Consider the following 20515-nt stretch of genomic DNA (forward strand, 5'->3'; position numbering starts at 1 on the left):
CAAAAACTAGGACAAAGTAGTACAAACATAGTTATTTAAAATGCTGCCTTCTTTATGGACACAAGCAGATTAGGCTGTTGCATTTAATCTCATTTAACGTCTCCAAAGGCTGGACTGGAGCATCAGGGCTGACAGGTGTTCTCTTCTCTAGGAGCCACTACTGCTGCCTGAACAGGACCCTTGGCTCTTGAAAGGGCAAACAGTGCACCCTGCATTCATCAGAGGCTGCATTCATAAAACCTACAGCAGGCTTTGGTCTTTGAGAATGCAACAACTGTCCACATGGTTCTTGTCTTAAGTGTCATTGTCCACAGGAAGGGGAGCTCTCTGTCTCCCTAAGCAGCAGGGCTTGGTTTCATCTCTGAGGCAGCTATTAATGACTGCCAGCGTTCTGCCCTCCGTGCTTCCTGGGAGGAAGGGCGAGGGCAGCACACAGCTCCTTTGGCAGGAAGCGATGGCAGCCCCGTCAGGCATTGCTGCCCAGCAGGTGTGTGAGCCTGCTCGTTGGTAAGGCCACTCAGCAATGAGCAAGACATCGGTAACAACTGCTTCAGCGCTGCGTTCCTCAGCAGGTGCTAACCGGGCCTTGTAATGCCACAGGTACTCAATGCCTCATACTTGCCCTGAGGCCAAGATGGCGGCGGGGGGCAGTGGGGGAGGCAAGATGGCGGCGGGGGGAGTCTCACCCCTGTCACTGAGCAGGGTACCGGGGCTAGGAGCAAATTTAAAGCTTCCTCAGCAGCAGAACAAACAAAAGACGGGTCCGCCGTGATACGCTGCCTTTACCCATCTCACTCGCCCCCATCCAACCACCCCCCGCGGAAGCCCCACACACCGCCCAGCCCTAGGGGCGGCTCGGGGGCAGGGCTTTGTGAGGAGGCCGCGCCCATCGCCGTGGATTGGGGGGGGGGGGGTCAGCCCGGCTCGACGCCGCTCTTCCGTAAACACCACCCAGCCCTCTGGCCGGCCTTCCCCCGGTCGGGCCCATTCCGCACGGGGGGGGGGGTGGGCGCGACGGAGTTTTTCCTCCATCACCTCCTCTTGCTCCTCGCTTAGTGCTCGGCTCCGGGGGACACACATTGTTTCTGTGGGGATGAGGAGGAGATGACCTGAATCTCTCAGGATAGCCGACAGCTGACGGGCAGGAGTTACTTCCCCCCCTACACTCCTTTCCCCGTTCCCGTCACAGATGGGCGCGCCCGAGGAAGGCACTCATAGTCCGGGCTGCTACATAAACCCGGGGGGGTGTTTAAAACCCCAGCGAGCGTCGCACGGGGAGTTGGGCTGCTCGTGCTGCGGGGCTGCGGTAAGTGAGCAGGAACGGGCAGCTGTGCCGTGTGGTGGCTCTGGGGCGGGGGGCTGCGGGGCGAGTCCTGCTCCGAGGGTCGCTGCCCTCCCGTGTGGTGCGGGGGACGGCTGTCCCGCTGTCCTTCGGGGGTATCCCCTCTCACGGGCACAGCCGCGGAGTTCCGTGGGCAGCGAGCAACGGGGGCACCCGGGGACGGACGCTGAGGTCAGGACAGCCGGGCTGGTGGAGCGGCTCGCCCTTCCCCGTCTTTCCTCCTTCCCCCCCGGGCCCGTCCTTGGTAACGCTGTTTGTTTTGGTCGAGCAGTGCCAAACTCTGTTAAAAACATGGGGCCGGGGGAGGAGACAGGCGGGGAGGAAGAGGAGGAGCCGGTGGCGGGAGCAGAGCCGCTGTCTGAGGCCCCTCGGCTGTGCGGGGCGGAGGGCTCTGATCCGCCCTGCGTGCAGCCCTCGGGATGAAGGGAGAGCTCCGCGGGCGGAGAATCGAAGCTATCCGGAGTAACGCTCAACAAAGGCGCTTTTCTGCTCCTGTGCCCTGCGGCAGAGGGCTGACAGGCAGCGAGAAGGGAAACCCGAGCCGATGCCGCCTCGCAGATAGAGCATCAGCCCGGCGGAATGAGCGAGATAAAATCCCGTGCAGCGGTCCAGCTGGACGGAGCACTGAGAGGGGAGTGCGTATGGATGAAGGGCTCTGTTGAACAAAGCTGCACTGTGGAAAGGTGGTCTGTGAAGCTGTTATCTGAAGGAAAAAAAGCTTTCTGAACTTTTTTCCCCAGGTGCCTCCTAAGATAACGGCTAAAGGAAGCCCTCGGGAATAAAAAGTGTGTTCTTGAGAACTAATCACACCTTGTGATCTTGGGCACCTCCACAGCAGTCAGGTGGGGTGAAGGGTAACTGCAGGAGCACAGCTATACAATACCTCTGTACAGTGCACTTCTTTCCTATATGGAGTGATCCAGAGCTGCCTCAACAGCAGGGCCATCTGTGCAAGGGACGGTTGGACTAGATGATCTTGTAGGTCGTTTCCAACCTTGTGATTCTATGATTCCTTGTTATGTTAGCTGGAAACTTGCAGGTAGAAAAAAATAGACTAAAGCTTTATATGTGTAGAAGGTATTTTTAACTTGACATCACATTTAGGCTACAGTAGATTCCCCTACTGTGGGGAACATGTTTTAGCAGTGGGTTGGGCAGGTGGTCTGCAGAGTTCCTTTCCAACCCCTCAGATTGCGTGGGGAGGGGTAAATAAAAGTAACAAACAAGATGGGACTGATCAAAAGAAAGCACTCTATAATAAAATCCACTGCCAAACATATCATACCTAAAGTAAAAGCATTGTTTTTTAAAGCAGGAGGAGCAGAGCAAGTAGTAAGCACAGACGGAACCTTTGATAGAAAGGCTGTGTGTTAAAACAAGGCCCTAATATATAAAGCCTAATGAACATATTAAAAATTAGAAGATGGTGTTGTTTATTCAGGACAGAGAGTTAAAAAGCTCCTGGAAGGCTAAAGGGTTTTTTTTTTTTTTTTTTTAAATATGTAGGTCACTCTGAAAGCAATGCCTCCTGTTTATTTCTAAGGAAACTACAACAGCTACGAAGAGCACAATAAAATCAGTGAACAGAGTGCATTCTCAATAACAAAACACTATTTCTGAGAGTTTTTGCTGTCATTAACTGTGTCTCCATCAGCAACAAAAAGCGTGCTGCCTTTGTAATATTCTGTCCTCTGTAAAGGATGCACAGTATTTTACCATCCACCACCTTACTGTGCTTGCATCCAGTGCTTGGTCTCTGTAAACATTCAGCAAATGTTGATGAATGTCAATGAGTGCCATTTCTGTGCATGGAGGAATTCACTGACACACCTTTGCTTCACGCATACTTCTGTGTCAGGTGCTGGTCTGTCAGACTGCCCCTCTGCTGCCATCTGTCACATGGCAACAAAATGTAATGGGATATTAGTGGGAAGGTTTGACCTCTTGTGCCATACCAACAGCCACCTCTGGTGTTGTGAGCCAACATAAAACAGGAGGCATTTCTTTCAGGGCAGCCATCGTATTTCTTACTTGGAAACTGCATTGATAGTCACTTAAAATTACTTGTGAGCTTGGCCCTTAGTAACTTCTGAGAAGCATTAGGACGAGAAGCTCTTGCAGTGTATGTTATAAAGAATGGACTAGGTAGCTTGATCATTTATTGTGACTAATTAAAAAAGCCCTTTTTGGTTTGTATTTTGATGTTCTCAATGAGTGTTCTTTATCTTTAGCTGTTGGGTAACATTAAAACCTAGATGGCATTTTTGGATCCTGCTTGCATATTCATTTGTTTTCTTTGATGTGCTGCTGCCTTCTCTGTCTTATAAACTTCAAGTTTAGCAGTAATGTTCTGAATGTGCAGAGTACACCCATTTTCTTCCTCACCACTTGAGGCATTCTACTAGGAAATATATTTATTACAGCAAAAATTGCAGTGCTTTTTTTAATGTGCCATCTTGTGTTAGTTTGTTGGGACTTAAGTCTCCTAAAACACTCTTAACAGCTTCTTTGCTGCGTGTGTGTTTGTAAGCATGAATTGTAGGAGCAGGTACGTTCTCAGTGCATCAAAGTAAGTCATGGCTGTCTTTCAGATGCAACTATTTGTTGCTGAAAGATCCTTTGCTTTGGAGTACTGTGTAAGTACTTAACATTTATAGAAATCTAATTTTTGCCTTAACTATTTGAATTATTTTGAGCATAAGATTGTGATAGAAAATGCTGTCTTGCTTCTGTGGATGGTTTGGTACTGCGTACTGTTAGAAATGCTTTGCAAGTCTGAATATTTGATTATTTGAATATGTTATTAAAACTATCATATGGCTAAGGGAAAGTTCTTGATGTATAAATGCTGTGATATTTAATTTCTTTCCTTTTTAATATCTATTTGATCTCTTTCCTGTTCTTTTAATATCTAGACTGAAACAGTAGGCACACTGTGAAGGCAAGGGATTTACAAGACTTCTTGGGCCAGTACACAATTAACAACACACAGCAGTTTTTTCCATGGACCACATGCAACATTGACCTTCTGGAGGTTAGTTATTTGAATATGAATAAAGAGGTTTTAGGCATGATTCTAGCTAGGAATTTCAGTTCTGTGTTGATGCAGAAGCAATAGATGGGTGAATAACACATGCTTTGCAGGCTCAGAAGTTACTGTAAGCAAGCGGTTCCACATCAGGAACCTGCTGTGTATTTCTACGGTGAGGTTATTTGTCACAGCTGGTTTCTAGTCAGGTTTAGCTTTGAGATGTGTAACACAAGTACAGTAGAGGGGTTCTACTTCTGCATGACACAAACGAGTGACTCATTTCTAATTGTAACTTAAATGAATACCATTTCCACTGAAAATGTTTCTGAGGCTTTTGGCTTGCCAAGTTTCTTCGCAACTCTTTATTTTGCCTAGACAGTACTAGAAATATATATTTCAGTTTAAGTATGATAAAATCACTGTTTTACTAAAAGACTTCTAATATTATGTACCACAGCTAGAGGCTCTGAAGTGACCTGATAGTGATCTATGAGTATGTAAAGGGGAGCTACAGGAAAGAAGGGTACAGACTCTTCAATGGGGTCTGTGGTGATAGAACAAGGGGAAATGGCCTCGAGCTTAAAGAGGGGAGCTATAGGTTACATATAAGGAAAAAATCTTTTACAGTGAGGGTGGTGAGGCTCTACAGCAGAGTTGTGGTGAATGCCCTGTCCTTGGAAACTTCCAAGGCAAGGCTGGATCAGGCCCTGGGCACCTGATCTATCTGTGGTGTCCCTGTTCAGGGAGTTGAACTAGGTGGCCTTCAGAAGTCCCTTCCAGTCGTAAGGATTCTATGGTTGTATGGGCTAGAGCTGAAAGCCTTGAACCTATGACCTTCTATACACTGATGTAAAGCTGTCCTTGTTGATGTGATCCCCTTGAAAAACAGAGCAGAAAGGCACTCAAATGCATCATCTTTCCTCTTGGGGGCGGAGGAGGAAAGAAACACCAAACAACTATTAATCAACACAATTAACATGGGAGTATTCATCAGTGGAATAACTCAAGTTGTAAAGGTCTCTTCAGCATGAGCTGGTACCCAAGAAATCACTCTAAGCTGTAATTAAGAGCTAACAGAAGAGATCATAATCCTCATCCTCTTTCGTCTACCTCACAACCCCACAATAATTGATTCGTATAACTACATACAATGGTCAACCTTTTGCTGCCATAAGTGGCTTTTTCCAGGTTTAGTGGAGTTGCAAAGTGCAGTATTCTTTGCCTGCTGATGCTGTTTAATTGTAAGTGAAGTCATGTTACTTGCTGGCTGTGTCTTTTCATAAAGTCTACTACAGGGTACTACAGGGTACTTCATCAATGATGGTCCACTCCTTTTGGTATCTGGGCCAAATTCCTCTGGGAGTAGTTATGACTGTCTTCCAATTTCTCATTTTAATGCGATGATTAACATATTTTTACTTCCTGACTTAGAACTATTAATCATCTTCATTGAACAGTGCAACTGTCCAAGTTCTGTGTAGTTGCAGATTATCTGCCTGGGAGGCAGCTGCCTTATGAAGACAGCACAATGAAGCATGAAACTTCATAGGATGCTATTTGTCACGTACACTGAAGGTAGTGCTAGAGACTTAGTGTTACTCTTTAAATTAAAGCATAAAGACCTACCTGCCTTCTCACCCCTAGAGCAGTATTTCTGGGGTCTCTGCCATTTTCAGTCTGATTTTGAGCAAGGTAAAAAAAGACATCAGGCTGGGCTTCTTGAGGCATCATGTCAGAAATTTAGCACTCTGAACTACTTGCCCATTCTTCCCCAGCAACTTCTCTGCTTGCTTCAGTTGTTGCTCTCAGTGTCAGTCTGTGGCAGGAAGCTAATTGCTAAACATCACTTGATGGTGAAGTCAGCTGGGGGATGGTAACACCCTGATAAATGTCTTTATATTTTGAGATTGAGAGCTTCTGAAATTCTGGCAGTGAGCAATCAGGGGAGTTGCTATCACTAGTTGAGTTTTTTGTTTTTTGTTTTCAATTTAATCAATTTAAAGATCGATTATGTTAGAGATGGTAAAATATGGAATGGCAAAAGTATATAAATTTTGTACAGGACAGATACAATTTATTAATAACTGCATGGTGCTGCATATGTTGAGCCAGGTCGCTTTTGTAGCACTTTTTATAAGGAAGACAACGACTTGTTCCTTGTACACTGTAATCTGTACTCAACTTTCAAAACCAAAAAACATAGGAAGTGTGTTTGTCTTTCCAGATCTTGTTTAATTCACCAGCTAAAGGGAAGCACAATGCCTCTCAACGATGACCAGAACAGTGATTCAGATTCTTCTCGCCTTTCTGAAAGTACAGCTTCTTCTAGTGACTCTGAATATTCAAGACAGAGCTTTAACAGCGATTCTTCAAGCAAACCCAGTTCCCCAGCTTGTAAGCCTATTTCAACCTTACCTGTGCTTGACACTTAAGGATAGCCTATCCTCTGTCTCTTTCATGTAGTGGTCAAAGCCTGGGAGTCTGAATTTGTGTTTAAGGGTATTAAATGTAATGTGTGATATTGTCATGGCCATGGAGCAGCACATTTCTTTTTGTGTGGAGTATCACTGATAGCTGTGTCTGTGGAGGTGTCTCTGTTGGCTTCTTCCCTTTAGAAAATGCAAGGCAAGTGTGCCACTACCTGTATCCTAGTCTAGAGTTAATCTTGGTGTTGGTAGCAGTCTCTCACTTAACCAAACTCACTTTGCCCTTTATGTGCAAAGGGTGGATTTTGGGCCACACTGTTTGAAATGAAATCTTTTACAACATAAAATTAACTCAGTGTTACCTGAAGTTGCATGAGTTTAATCTATGATTTTAATATTTATCTGGTAAACACTAGGATTGAACACTCATTTGCACAAGGAAGATATTTCAGTACTGCGTCCAGGCCTGGGGCCCCCAGCACAAGAAAGATGCAGAGCTCTTGGAGTGGCTCCAGAGGACGGCCACTAAGATGATCAGAGGGCTGGAGCACCTCTTCTATGAGGAAAGGTTGGGGGAACTGGGCTTGTTTAGCTTGGAGAAGAGAAGGCTCCGGGGAGACCTCATTGTGTCCTGCCAGTGCTTGAAGGGAGTGTATGAACAGGAAGGGGAACGGCTGTTTACAAGGGTAGATAGCATTGGGACAAGGGGAATGGTTTTAAACTGAGACAGGGGACATTTAAGTTAGATATTAGGAGGAAGTTTTTCACACAGAGGGTGGTGACACACTGGAACAGGTTGCCCAAGGAGGCTGTGGATGCCCCATCCCTGGAGGCATTCAAGGCCAGGCTGGATGTGGCTCTGGGCAGCCTGGTCTGGTGGTTGGCGACTCTGCACATAGCAGGGGGGTTGAAACTCAATGATCATTGTGGTCCTTTTCAACCCAGACCTTTCTATGATATTTCCTGAATGAGTACTGATAAATAACACCTTAATTAAATGTGCTTAGTATTGGTGTCTGTAAGCATTCTCAAACCATGCATACCTGGTTAGTGTCCAAATAAGTGAAATCTTGCGTTAAAACAGGCTTATTAGTGGAGCAATTGGCAATTAGCTCTAGACTCCTAAAGGGTAATAATGACAGAACAATAATCACAGATATTAAATGGGAGAACTTGGCATTTAAAAGCAGGGATCTTAGAAATACTCCTGCTTTCAAATAAACTTCAGACATGTTTACATTCTTAATTCCTATTTGTTTAAGAAAGGGACTAACTTATGATGCATTCGCTATGGTTCTTTAGTATTTAGTTATTAAATGGGTAATGTTAGAACCTTGCCTGCAGGCAAGAGAAGCATTATTGTGTGCTCCAGATTACAGTGCAAGTCTGATATCTGTTATTGCCTGTGCTTTTCTTCTGGTGAGTCCTATAGAACAACTGGCAGGAAGTCTGTGGACTATAAAGTCCCATTTTGAAGGAGAGAAAATTATCCCCGTTAAGATGAAAAAATATAGAACAGCTTTTAAAAATGTGATGTTACCCACCCATCCACACACACACACACACCCGATAAGCTGGGAGTTTCCTGAGTTAGTGTTTTAAGAAGATATAAAGGCCTGGTAATCCTAGCTTCTTTCTTCCAAAGCACTAGAGTCCAATTAGCAAGAAGCAAAATTTCTTGCCTTGTTACTTGTGTACAAGGCTGCTAATTTTTAATAATACTTTGAATTGCACTTACCTACCATAGTGCTTTGTCTTGATTTTGTTTGATCCAGCAGCAAGTCCTCCCAAGATGGTTACATTTGATGAACTGATGGCAGCTGCGAGAAATTTATCCAACTTGACATTAGCTCATGAAATTGCTGTAAATGCAAATTTCTGTATAAAACACGAAGACTACCCACAGAACAGGTAAGGGCATGAATTTTGCACAAAGCAAGATGGAGATTAAAAAGAGAGGCAGCATTAAAGTAGCATTAAAGCAAACAAACAACACTACATTTTGAAAGGCTGCGGATGTTTCTAACACAACTCCAAGAGTCGCTGTCAAAGCTCAGAGCAAGTATTGCCATCCAACTGGCTTGATACAAATAGAGCATCTTATGCTATGTCTTACATGTCATGTGGAAGGTAAAAGGCTAATGTCACATGAATTAACATAGTGAAAATAACAAGGATAGGTTTGTTCTGTGTAGTTTAAGTCCTGTGGAGAAGGTGAAATAATGAGCTTCTGTGTAGCTGCTTATAGTAGCAATTTGGTCTCGTGACAATAAGGAAGATAAGGCTCATCATTAATTTATCTCTAATACTACACCGAAGGAGGTGTAAAAGGATCTGGAGATCTAGAGGAAGTGAGAAATACTTTCCTCATTGTAGGTGATTAAAATGTTCTTGATTACAGATGACTTTTTAACTTAAAAACCTCATCTCTTGAGAAAATTAACATGACAGAAAATGAAATTTTTAGTTGCAGAAATCCCTTAAGTGATAATTATATGATGGATGCATTTTTTGAGAAAGCTTAGCACATAACACACAAGGTTAGGACTAACAGAATAAATTTGGTAAGGAAAAAGGAAAGGCAGTATCTCTACAACTGCCTTTGAATTACCTGCAGCACTTTCTAACACAGTGTTTTGGGAAAGACTTCTTGGTGTAGGTCATGTTTTAGGAATTGATGGTCTACAGCACAAGGAAAGTATTTTTTCAGGTCATGTGACAGCTGGCAATGCCTTGTATGTTTCCAGCAAGTCACTGGGTTAACCCTAAAATACTCCTGCCAAGAATGAAGGCTCTTTAGTGGTCTTTCTCTCTGTCTGTAATTGACTTCTTCCACAGCTTAGCAGGCACAGTGAAACAAATAGTACACAAGGCATTTTGGGATCACCTGGAATCGGAACTGAATGAAGACCCTCCAGAATATGAACATGCTATCAAGCTCTTTGAGGAAATTAAGGAGGTAACTTTTTTTTCCCTTCCAGTATTTTTGTCGGGTCTGATTCTAGTAATTCACTGAAGGTTCTGTTAATTCACGGTGAAGCCAACATTTTGAGTTCCTGCTTTTAAAATGAAGCCATGGTTATACAGAATATTAATAATAAATTTATATTAGTTGTGATTATGGCTGCATGTCCAATCAGCTTTCAGTGCAGGATGGTTAGCTGCAAGTCAAAACTCTTCTCAAAGCTTAACATTTCCACTGGTTTCTGTCTGATTACACAGCCTTTTTCTTGCTACCTTAGATTGTGTCCAGTCTTAATCTATCCTGTTACAGCTAAATACACTTGACACTAAAACTAATCTTATTTTAACATGTTTACAAAGTGCTTCGTTTTTTATTGATAAGCTTTTCATGTTTTTTTTTCCCCTACTTTAGATTCTTCTTTCCTTCCTGGCTCCAGGAGCAAACAGGATTCAAAATCAAATTTGTGAAGTTCTGGACACAGATCTTATAAGGCAGCAGGCAGAACACAATGCTGTTGATATTCATGGGCTAGCTAACTATATCATCAACACTATGGGAAAATTATGTGCTCCAATAAGAGACAACGATATAAAACAGTTAAAAGCAACTGAAAATATTGTAGAATTACTGAGGTTGGTATTTGGGTGGTTTTTACACAGGAAAAAAATATCTCTAGTCTCATAGAGCATCTGGGCAGAGAAAGATGGTGGGGAAGGTCTTAAATAGTGGCATTTTTTAATTGTTCTCATACTGTAAGAAAACTTGTGCAGCAGAAACATTAAAGGCAAGAGGCAATTGCTGTAACATTCTGTGACTGGGATGTAATGTCCATCCTAATGCAGTGAGTAGAGTGCCTGAATTAAAACTACTGACTCTGAGTAGTTAAACACTGAACAGCAACAACACCACTTGAAATAATATGTTTCTGAGACTGCTGTTTCAGTCTTCTTCATTCTTTCAAAATTCAGAGGGCATATTCATTCTACCTTGAACTTTTAATTGCATGCTTCCTGCAAGTATTCAGACAAAAAAAAAAAAGTAACAGTTGGGACTGCTGCATTTAAATAAAAAGGAAAGAGGATCCTTCACCAAAATGAGAATTAAAGTGCTAATGAGGGCGTGCTTCACTTCTACTGATGAAAATCCATGGTCTATTCTAGCTTTCTTATTTTAAAATCTCTCTTTTTTTCAGGCAAATTTTCCATGTCCTGGACCTGATGAAAATGGATGTAGCAAATTACACAATTCAAAGCCTTAGACCATACCTCCGGCGTAATTTGGTGGACTATGAAAGAACAAAATTCCAGGAAATTCTTGAAGAAACACCAAGTAGGTGTCCTTGAAGCTGTATTTCATTTAAATCTCTAATATATATATATGTATATATATATATATATATATATATATATATGTATATGTATATATACACATACACATGTATATATTTAAGGATGTGTTAGAGAATCTCTCTCTAGTTAACTTAGAGGAAAAACTCCAGTAAGTGCTTGCTGATTTATTGTTAAGCATCTTTTGTCTGTTGGGTGTTTTCTGACTAATTAGTATTTGTCTAATTGAGTAGTATCTGAAAAACAAACAGCAACTCTTAGTGTCTGGAGACAAAGAGGCCTGGTGTTATATATTGAAAGATGAGACTTATTTTCTACCCAGCAAGTCTGTTAGTCTGAAGTAATGTGGAAAACCAGTTAGTGTGCCTGAAAAGTCAGAGGGGCAGAAGTTCTGAAATTTTTTTTTAATGCAAACTTTGAGAAAGCTTCTTTAGGTCACCTTGATCCACTGGTACACATTTTGCTTAATGTTGCAAAGCAGCCTTTAAGAGAACATTTTTAAAAGGAGAGGAAAAGAGTAAACCGGCTTCTTAAGTGTTGGCTTCTAAAATGGGAACCCTAAGCCGTTGATACAGCCGGCTGTGTTTATAAATGCAGCCTGTCAAGTAACTTAAAAGGGATTGATTTGCTGTTGATGCAGTTTCTCCTTTCACCTCTTCTTTCCAATTCTGTGACCCAACTACTCAGTGGCCTCCCTGAAAGAGGAAAAAGTGAATTGGGTCCTTGGAGTTTGAGGGTTTTTATCATTAATCTTGGCTGAAGTCCAACAGTTTCTTACTGGGTTTGTGCAAAGATGATCAGCTGAGATGGTCATGAAAAAAGCAAGGGAAAGATTGGCTTCTCTGAGGGCATAGTGTCCACCACATTTTCTCAGTATTCAGAAGTACATATTAACCTTGCTTACGTTATTCAGCTTTCTGCCTCAAGTTGCTGCTTTGATGGAATTATATGATATATCTGTGCTGATTTGCAATGCTTAGGTGCTCTGGATCTCACAACGGAATGGATAAAGGAATCCATAGAAGATGAATTGTCATCCATTTCCAATGAATCATCCTCATCCCCTGGTGCTGATCATAGTTCTAAATCAAGTATTAGTCCTACACTGGTGCTAAACAATGGCTACTTGAAACTACTACAGTGGGACTACCACAAAACAATTCCAGAGGTCAGTGTGTTCCGGTGTCTTCAGCTTTCTAGCTGTATGAAAATATTGATGCAGTATGATAATCATGCTATTAATGACAGCGAGTGAAACATTTCTCTTGTGGTTCTTAATCTTCTGAGTAGTAGATTTGGAAATTGACTAATTTTGTTTTCTGAACTGAGATGGGGCAAGTTCAATAACCAGAAAAGCTTGTTTTCTCTCCATATGGCTCACTAGCTCCACCCTAAGAGTAGTCATGCCTGTGGTCAAAAGCTGGACGTTGTACTGATGATGCTTGGCTTTCTTTATTTATATATACATACATATAGTTTTTTGGTTTTTTTTTTTGAGAGAGAGAGATTTGTCTGTAGTACCTTGTTTTCCCAAACAAATGGCAGAAACTGGAATTGGTGGGATCGGGTTGTGAATTGCTTACTCTATGACAGTCATTAAGAAATCAAAGCTTACTATAGTGGATATTCATAGTTTCTCTATGCATGTAAACTATTGCTTCAAGAATCACTGGTATTTCCCTCCAACTCCTGATTACCAACCTCTGCCACTTTAAATTAAGCCAGTGTGAAATTGTCTATCAGTCAAGGATAAAATTAGCAACTGCAGCAAGCATCTTAGCTGCTATTCTTAGTGGCTTGGCAGAGAATTGCTGGACTACATGGGGGTGCTCTTAGCACTCCCAGTCAGCAGAAGAAAAGGAAAATACCTTACCATTCTTCTACTGAGTCTGAATAAGAGCTCCACACAGGCATCTTCTGGTGAATCTAGACTGTTGAAGTATGAGATTACTATTGAGCAGTTGAATATTAATGCCCAGCTCATCACTGTGGAGATTTGGTTATCGTGAGTTTTTAAACTTAAAACTGATCTTTAAAAAACTACATTTAGCTGTAGTAACTACATTCTTGGTGTGATCTGCTGGCTTTTTGCCTGCAGCATTATAGGTGACTCACAGAACCTGCTCAGGTGGTTGAACTGATGTTTGTTATGCACAGTTTGTCACGCGCTGTCCATCAACTGCAGATGATGGTATTTTTCCAAAGACAGCTGATTCCAGAAGACTGTTCTGTCTAATCCTAATCACTGCTGTATGTTGGATCTCAGAAACATGCCACATCATGGCCTGAATTGTTGTCCGCAGATAACTGTCAGCAACAAAGAGAAATAAAATGCAGTTTCTTCGGTGCTCTGTTCACTGGAGGCCTTATCTTTCTTCCCTACCACAGTCTGACTTTGGTACTTGTGCATAATGCCATTTTGTGCAGTATTGCATGTTCAAAATGTTTTAACTGCTGTCTTGTCTGACTTTGCATATTTGTTGGTTAAAAGCCTTAATGTTTCATGATTAAATCCTATTTGTCCTCCTTCCTGCTTTTCTCCCCCTGTATCCCTAAACTGGTGTTATTGTTTTGTTTCTAGACTCTAATAACAGATGAAGTTCGTCTTCAGGAGTTGAGAGAAAAGCTGAATCAATTAAAAATCATAGCTTGTGTTTGTCTCATAACAAACAATATGGTGGGTGCAGCGATTGCAAACGTGCCTGATTTTGCCAACCTACTGAAAAGAATCTCTGTTCCCCTTCTTGAAGGCATGAGCAAGAAGTAAGGCCTTGTTTATCCCTCTTCATACTTACTTTTTAACAGAGAATACCAAGCAGGTCTAAAAACTCAGGGGAAAACAGTTTAAATGTTAGAGCCACCATTTGTTGATTGTGAATGGCAAAAGGAGGCGTTTTTGGATGGTGCTCTCTGTACTGCACTTCAACTTCTGGTTAGTCCTGAAGTCAGGCAGGCAGTTGGGCTTTGGTGTTTGTAGATCCTTTTGAACTGAACTGTTCTAATACTAGGAGGGCTGCAGCAGTGTATTCCCCAAATCATTTTTGCCAGTTGATTCAAGTTTACTTTAGGAAGCTGAAGTTATACGGCCTCTAATGTTGCTACAGCTTGTGCTACAAGCAAGTATGATGTGATCTCAGAGTGTCTCAAAATAAATAAATAAATAAATAAATAAATAAATAAAACCCCAACAACTTCCATTTTACTTTTTCCTTGTGAAATGCTGTGAATCGAGCCCCAAGGAATGCATAAGCTCCAGGTCAGTGTGAGTCTGTCATTGCTGCATGCTAAAAATGACTTTTTCCAATTGACATCCTTATCTTACAGATGCTAACTTGTCTTATATCTGTAGAAGTGCAGAAATCTGCTGATAATGTTTTTGTATTGTACAATTGCAGAGGGCAGGTTGAAAATGAAGGGGAAAAGAGATAGTAAATTCACTTTGAACTGGTGCAGAAACTGTAAATCTTGTTAATACTTTTCTCTTTTTTTAATCTTCCAGAACTTTTGATTTGAAAGAAGCTCTAAATGCTATTGGTGTTCAGATTTGCATCAAAGTGAATGAGTCTCTCACTGCAAGAGATCTTCCCACTCTTAATGCAGAAATGCAGAATAATTTAATGGGTCAAATCACAAGTATTGTTGAGGAGAATAACCCCGTCAGTTCCTTGATTGGTTAGTAAGAAAATACATCATTGTCTTACTGTATGTGTCTATATAGAAGCTGTTAGATAAATTTTAAAACTTACTGCCAGCAAGCTTAATTAGCTGTTTTAAAAGCACTTTCTAAGTGCAGTAAAATACTGGATTAGCTAAGAGTAAAGAAATATTGCTTACCTGGAGTCTGTGCTCTGGGTATGCTGCAAGGTGTGCTTTGGTGTAGTGAGGAAAAATTCTAAACATGTCCTTAAAGGCCAAGAGATAGCAGAGCTTTGAAGGATACTCAGCCTCTCCTCTGTCATTTTTGAGTTTAAACCCAGAGGGTTTTTGGTCAGTATCTACTACCTTTTAGTGAAAGTACTTCATTGCAACAGGGTATTGCTCTGTCTGCCTCTCAGGAGCCAGCTGCAAAAGGCTTCTCGTATTGCTTCCTTCTGAAAGATGAGGCTTAGGAAAGTGTAGTTACCTCTATTATTGAATTTCTTGTACTGATGTACAGAGCACTTGGGAAGTGAGTGTGTCTTCATCTTGGATTGACATTGTTCTGAGCATACTTGATATTATGTTTCAGATAAACGGATCCAGTTGTTCATGAAAAGCTTGCTTGCTCTTCCAAGCTTTCGGAAATGTATGCCTGCACTGCCAGGAGGCCTTTCTGTGATTCAACCAGAGATGGAACTTGTTGGATCTCAATTTGCAAGCATTGTAGAATTTAATAAACAAGTGTATGGACCGTTCTATGCAAACATACTTAAAAAACTACTTTTTCCTGAGGCAGCAATAGGGAAAGCAGGAATAGAAGCACCCAGTAACTGAAAAAAAAAACCCCAAACTATTTCTGTACCCCTTTCTTTTACCTTTTATCTTTTTTTAATATAGAAATTGTGTTCTGGCTCCCCCACTAAGAATTCCAGTGACTATTAACGAGAGCAATCTTGTAAATTGTAGATGGATAATTTCTGAAATCCACTGGAAGAAAATTAATTTCTATGACATATATATTTTATTGAACTAAGTCTGCTCAATGGATTGTGGCACTTGTATTTCACTTTTTGAGACGAGCAATTATTTGTATTTGTGGTGGGTAGGAGGTGGTGAAGCACTTACTGTTTTGCCACCATTAAAACATAATATTTTAAAAAATATATATTTACATATATTTACATATGCTATTTTGAGATGACAGAATAATTGTAGATAAAATGCATTATGCTTACATTGTATTTTTTAGAGCAGCGTCTAATAAAAAAGAAAATCATGATTCTGAAAAGACTTTGAAGTATGAAAAAGAAATGTAGCATAACTGCTTTTGTAACCAAATCCAGGTTTATAGTAGGCCAACGTCTGGTGCTCCTGTGAATACTGGAACTAAACCTAGCCCCTGCTATGTTCAGGAATGCCAGTATTGCAAGTTGTTCTGGTACAGAAGTTGCAGAAACGTTCATTATTTAAAATAAGAATAATTCAGTAGTTGTCAACTGGACAAGATAGAGAGATGGAACACTTCAGAAACATGATGCCAGGCATGGGGTGAGGTGGGAATGCAAATATCTTATGATACCCATCTAGTGAATATCATACAGATCCCAAGTCTAACCTCTAATATATATGCTTATATTGATCTTAATGGGTATTAAGTATTTTTGAGGTTGGGCTTTCTGACCTTTATTCTTGAAAGCACTTGACTTTGGGAGAGATCTTACAGAGTACAACAGAGAGCATTCGCCTTCTATAATCTGTTGAATAAGGGCCTAGAATGTTCAAAATGTATTTTGGGTACTCTTGTGTCACAAAGCAGACAGCCAGATCCCTTGCAATTCTGGCAAATGTGATCATGTTCACTCTCAGTAGGTGTCAGAGAGAAGAACGTCTTCATTTTAGATTTATATTGTTCTGAATTTGCTTTTCTCAAAATCCCTGCAGATTCAGCCCCAATGCTTGATTCCCATTTAATACAGCAAGAATCTTACATACAGAAATAGAATAGGCTTGGAACTGAGAGATACGGAAGTAAACTTCTGTAAGTTTACATGTTTTATTTTGCATATTTCAGATTACTGGGAATAGATACTGCTGCAATACTTGATATACATGTGTTCTTATCTATGGAAATGAATCATAATTTACTTGAAAATGATCCTTTAGTATATTATCATACAATGGTCCTTTTAAAGTGTCAGATATATATAAATTCCATGTGGTACAAGTTAAATAGCTTGTTTTTAATATTTTATACTACGATATATTCTTATTGATGTGAAGAGTTGCCCATAAAAGCTTAATGTGCCACACATATTATATATATATATTACTATGTCTATCATAACAAAACTGGGCATTATTAGCACTGTGGTTTTGTAGTCCATTTTTACAGAATTGTGTACTCTTTTTAATAAGGGAAATGACTTCTTGTCAGCTGTTCCTCAGTGTCTGAGGACTTTGGCCACATGTACATGGTATGAAAATCATTTTTTGAAAGGCTTTTAGAAAACAAATGGCTGTAGTGCACTTCTGTTCTATCCTTTGTTTTAAAAAAATAAAAAAGGTGTAAAAACTGAATATGTATTCTGAAGGGAACTTCTATGGAAGCCTGAGAAAGGAACTCTTAGAATACAGTAACAGTGCCAGGAGGTAAAATGGATTGATTCAAACAGATACAGAACTTCGACATGCAATTCAAAGTCAGCGAGAGAAGAATGCATTTCAAAAGCACTTACGGGAAGTTAATTCTCTGTGATTTGCTACACCCTTGGAAATACATACATCAAGTTTCAGCCAAAAGATGGTTTTTTTTTAATGGGTATTGGAAGAACATTTATAACGTAACTATGAACTTTAATACAATGTATACATTCTGCTGTTCAAAGGAAAAAAAAATTTGGTGATTTGAAAAGGGCGTTTTATAGCATGGCCTATGTTTCAAGTGCTTGTTTAATGTATCTTAATTTTTATTTGATGTTTCAACCATCGGGATTGCATCTGTTTAATGTCATGTTACTGCATGCTGTTGACGCTACCCTGGCTGAAAAGCACTTGCCTCTGCTCTGAAACTGTCCTTGTGAAACAAGATGCCATTCTGTTACAGCTTCTTTTATCGAAATACGAATTTTTGAAGTTTTGTATGCATTCAATTGTTTGTGATGTCATTGTGCTGAAAAGCCTCTTACGCAAATTGTTTCTGGAATGTAATGGATCATGTTAAATGCTGAAGATAAAGGACTGCACTAATATGTTGTGACACTTTTCTTTTTCTGTAACTTTTCAGTTTCAGCTGGAGCATAGAGCAAAAGATATTACACATTGTGTAATTGCTGTCCTTGACATCTGGCTCTTGATGAAATTAATGTACTCTCTGTGTGATCATAGGTCGCACTGAGGCCCTGGAGCATGTCCAGAGATGGGTAATGGAGTTGTGAAGGGTCTGGAGCACAAGTCTTATAGGGAGCGGCTGAGGGAACTGGAGTTGCTCAGTCTGGAGGAGGGAGGCTCAGGGGACATTTCATTGCTCTCTACAGTGACCTGAAAGGAGGTTGCGGGGAGATGGGGGGCAGCTGCTTCTCCCAGATAACAGTGATGGGATGAAAGGGATTGGCCTTCAGTTTTACTGGGGGAGGTTCAGGTTGGATATTAAAAAAAAAAGTTCTTTTCAGGAAGAGTGGTGCTGCAGTGGCACAGGCTGCCCAGGGAGGTTGTGGAGTCACCGTCCCTGGAGGTGTTTCAAGAAATGTGTGAATGTGGTGCTGAGGTACATGGCTGGGGGGGTGTGGTGGGGGTGGGCTGGCAGTTGGACTAGGTGATCTTAGCAGTCTTTTCCAACCTTATAGATTCTATAGCTACACTCTATGAGGAGTATGTTAATCGTAACAGGCTTCAGACTGGTGGATGAGTGGGGGTAATTAGAAGTTTGTTTTGATTGCCGAGGAATTCCATTAATGTGACGGGCTGGTGGAATATTCGTAAATGAAGTTTTTATTAAAGGTGGTTAATGTATCAATATTGCTTTTTTCCCTTATCTCGATCATCTGCCCAGGTTGGCTAGTTTTGATGGACTTGAGGTATGGCCTGGGCACAGATACAATGTGCTGAGACTGTGCTGAAAGCAGGATGGTTGTTGGATTCTCTTAATAATGCAAAAATAATTCCTGTTCCTCTGTCAGGGCTGCATTTGATGAGTCATATTCTTACATTTTGTAAGCTCAGATTCTGAGATAGTATGCTGTTGCTCTTCTAATTCACCACTCCACTGCTTGTGTCCTTTTAATTAAGGATGAATGACAGTGGGCCTTTGCCCCGTATTGCAATGCATACTAACTGCAGAATAGAAAGGCTCAACAGGCAGAATGGGGTTACATCAAGGAATGAAACAATTACTTGAAACCTTGAAGTACAGAGCATGGACTGAATATGGTTAAGGCCAGGCTGGGAGTATTTCTTCTACATGTGTGGTGTGTGCTGGGGTGGGGGAGGCTATGAAGGGTGCAGTGAAGACTGGGAGCTCTAATGGTTAAAGGGTTTGTAAAAATGAAGCCTTTGGTTATTGATTTAATTCATTTCTCCCACCTCCTTTGGTGGGAAATTGGTAAAGGAAGAAGAGAGAGAGAAAGAAGAGCATTAAACTTCAGTTTGCTGCATGGATTTGCTCAGACCTGATTGCAAATATTTGTTTACAGAGCTTGTTGTGCCTCAGCTCTGTTCCATGTAAAGCCGAGACTTTGTGGAAAACTAAGGTTGGAGAGTTGAGATGACATTCATCCCCATGCTCCACACATTCAGAGAGCCCTCAGGATGCAGCCCTGGCTCTGGCAGCTCCTCGTGTCCTAGCGTTCATTGCCACCCTTGGGGACATGTCCCCACCCAGCTCACCTCTTCTGCTGCACGTGCACCCTGTGGGGCTCCAGCTGCCTGAGCCAGACAGGTCAGGGAAATGCAAGTGATGGCTGTAGGGATGTGCAGTGAGGGCCACTGCCAGCAGTGCCCAAGGCACAGCCCAGCACCCACGACAAATGCTTGCTCCAAGCCTCGCACACACACACTTGGTGGGAGCCCAGGCATAAGACTTGGTGACATCACAGCCCGCTGCTCGGTGATGTCACTGACCAGCAGGCCCTCGCTCAGCCATGGCGGTTTCCTGCCTCCTCTGTGGAATTCCTCATGCTAGAGGCAGGAGAGCTCTTTCCCCAACAGGATGAGCCCTGCGGTTTGGCACCTCCTGTAGCAGATGAGAGAAGGCTCCTCAATTGCTCCCCCTGGTTTGGGTGGCTATAGTGGACCCCAACCACCAGATGTCCTTTGTCTGGTGCCCAGTTTTAACCCACAGATCTCAACCAGGTTACAGATCCTCACACCCACAGGTCACACAGACCCCAGCCCACATGCAGACTTTTCCCCTGAGCGTGAGTAGCCGTGTAAGTGTGGAGTCAGCAATGTTGTCACTGACCCATTATCATGAGGAGAACAGGCTGGAAAAATACAGACTCCATAACTTTGGTGTATAAAAATTGTGCAGATCATTTTGTGCTTGCGTGTGACCTATGGAAACCCACCAGCACCCAGGTTTGCAATCCTGAAAGAAATAAGCAATGTCTCCTCTGAGCATGTGATGAGTGACTCGTTCGTTGCACACCGGGAGGCGAATCTGCTTTTAGGACAACAAAACCAGAAAAAAAAAACAAGCGGAGCCATTCAAGGGAAGATTGAATTGTTTGGAGCATTTGTGCGCTAGGAACAAATCATTCAGCCGCGCGAGGC

General features: G+C 41.8%; 1 protein-coding gene across 7 annotated transcripts; it reads left to right on the top strand.

Moving 5' to 3' along the window:
- The first annotated feature begins 1073 nt into the window (after positions 1-1073).
- On the top strand, positions 1074-17997 carry TCP11L2 (t-complex 11 like 2). Of its 7 annotated transcripts, XM_052668603.1 has the most exons (12): positions 1077-1306; positions 2083-2184; positions 4258-4376; positions 6598-6767; positions 8575-8710; positions 9638-9758; positions 10176-10396; positions 10957-11093; positions 12091-12278; positions 13692-13873; positions 14610-14782; positions 15339-17997. In XM_052668603.1, the coding sequence occupies exons 4-12, from the start codon at positions 6632-6634 to the stop codon at positions 15581-15583; spliced, it is 1539 nt and encodes a 512-aa protein (XP_052524563.1). In that variant the 5' UTR covers positions 1077-1306; positions 2083-2184; positions 4258-4376; positions 6598-6631; the 3' UTR covers positions 15584-17997. The 7 variants fall into 7 exon arrangements, with proteins under 7 accessions (XP_052524566.1, XP_052524563.1, XP_052524562.1 ...); XM_052668602.1 differs by lacking the exon at positions 2083-2184; XM_052668601.1 differs by lacking the exon at positions 1077-1306 and having other exon boundaries at positions 1387-2184.
- Positions 17998-20515: the final 2518 nt, after the last annotated feature.

The sequence above is a fragment of the Tympanuchus pallidicinctus genome, unplaced genomic scaffold (genome assembly GCF_026119805.1).
Source record: "Tympanuchus pallidicinctus isolate F22 unplaced genomic scaffold, pur_lepc_1.0 scaffold8, whole genome shotgun sequence".
Classification (NCBI taxonomy): Eukaryota; Metazoa; Chordata; class Aves; order Galliformes; family Phasianidae; genus Tympanuchus; species Tympanuchus pallidicinctus.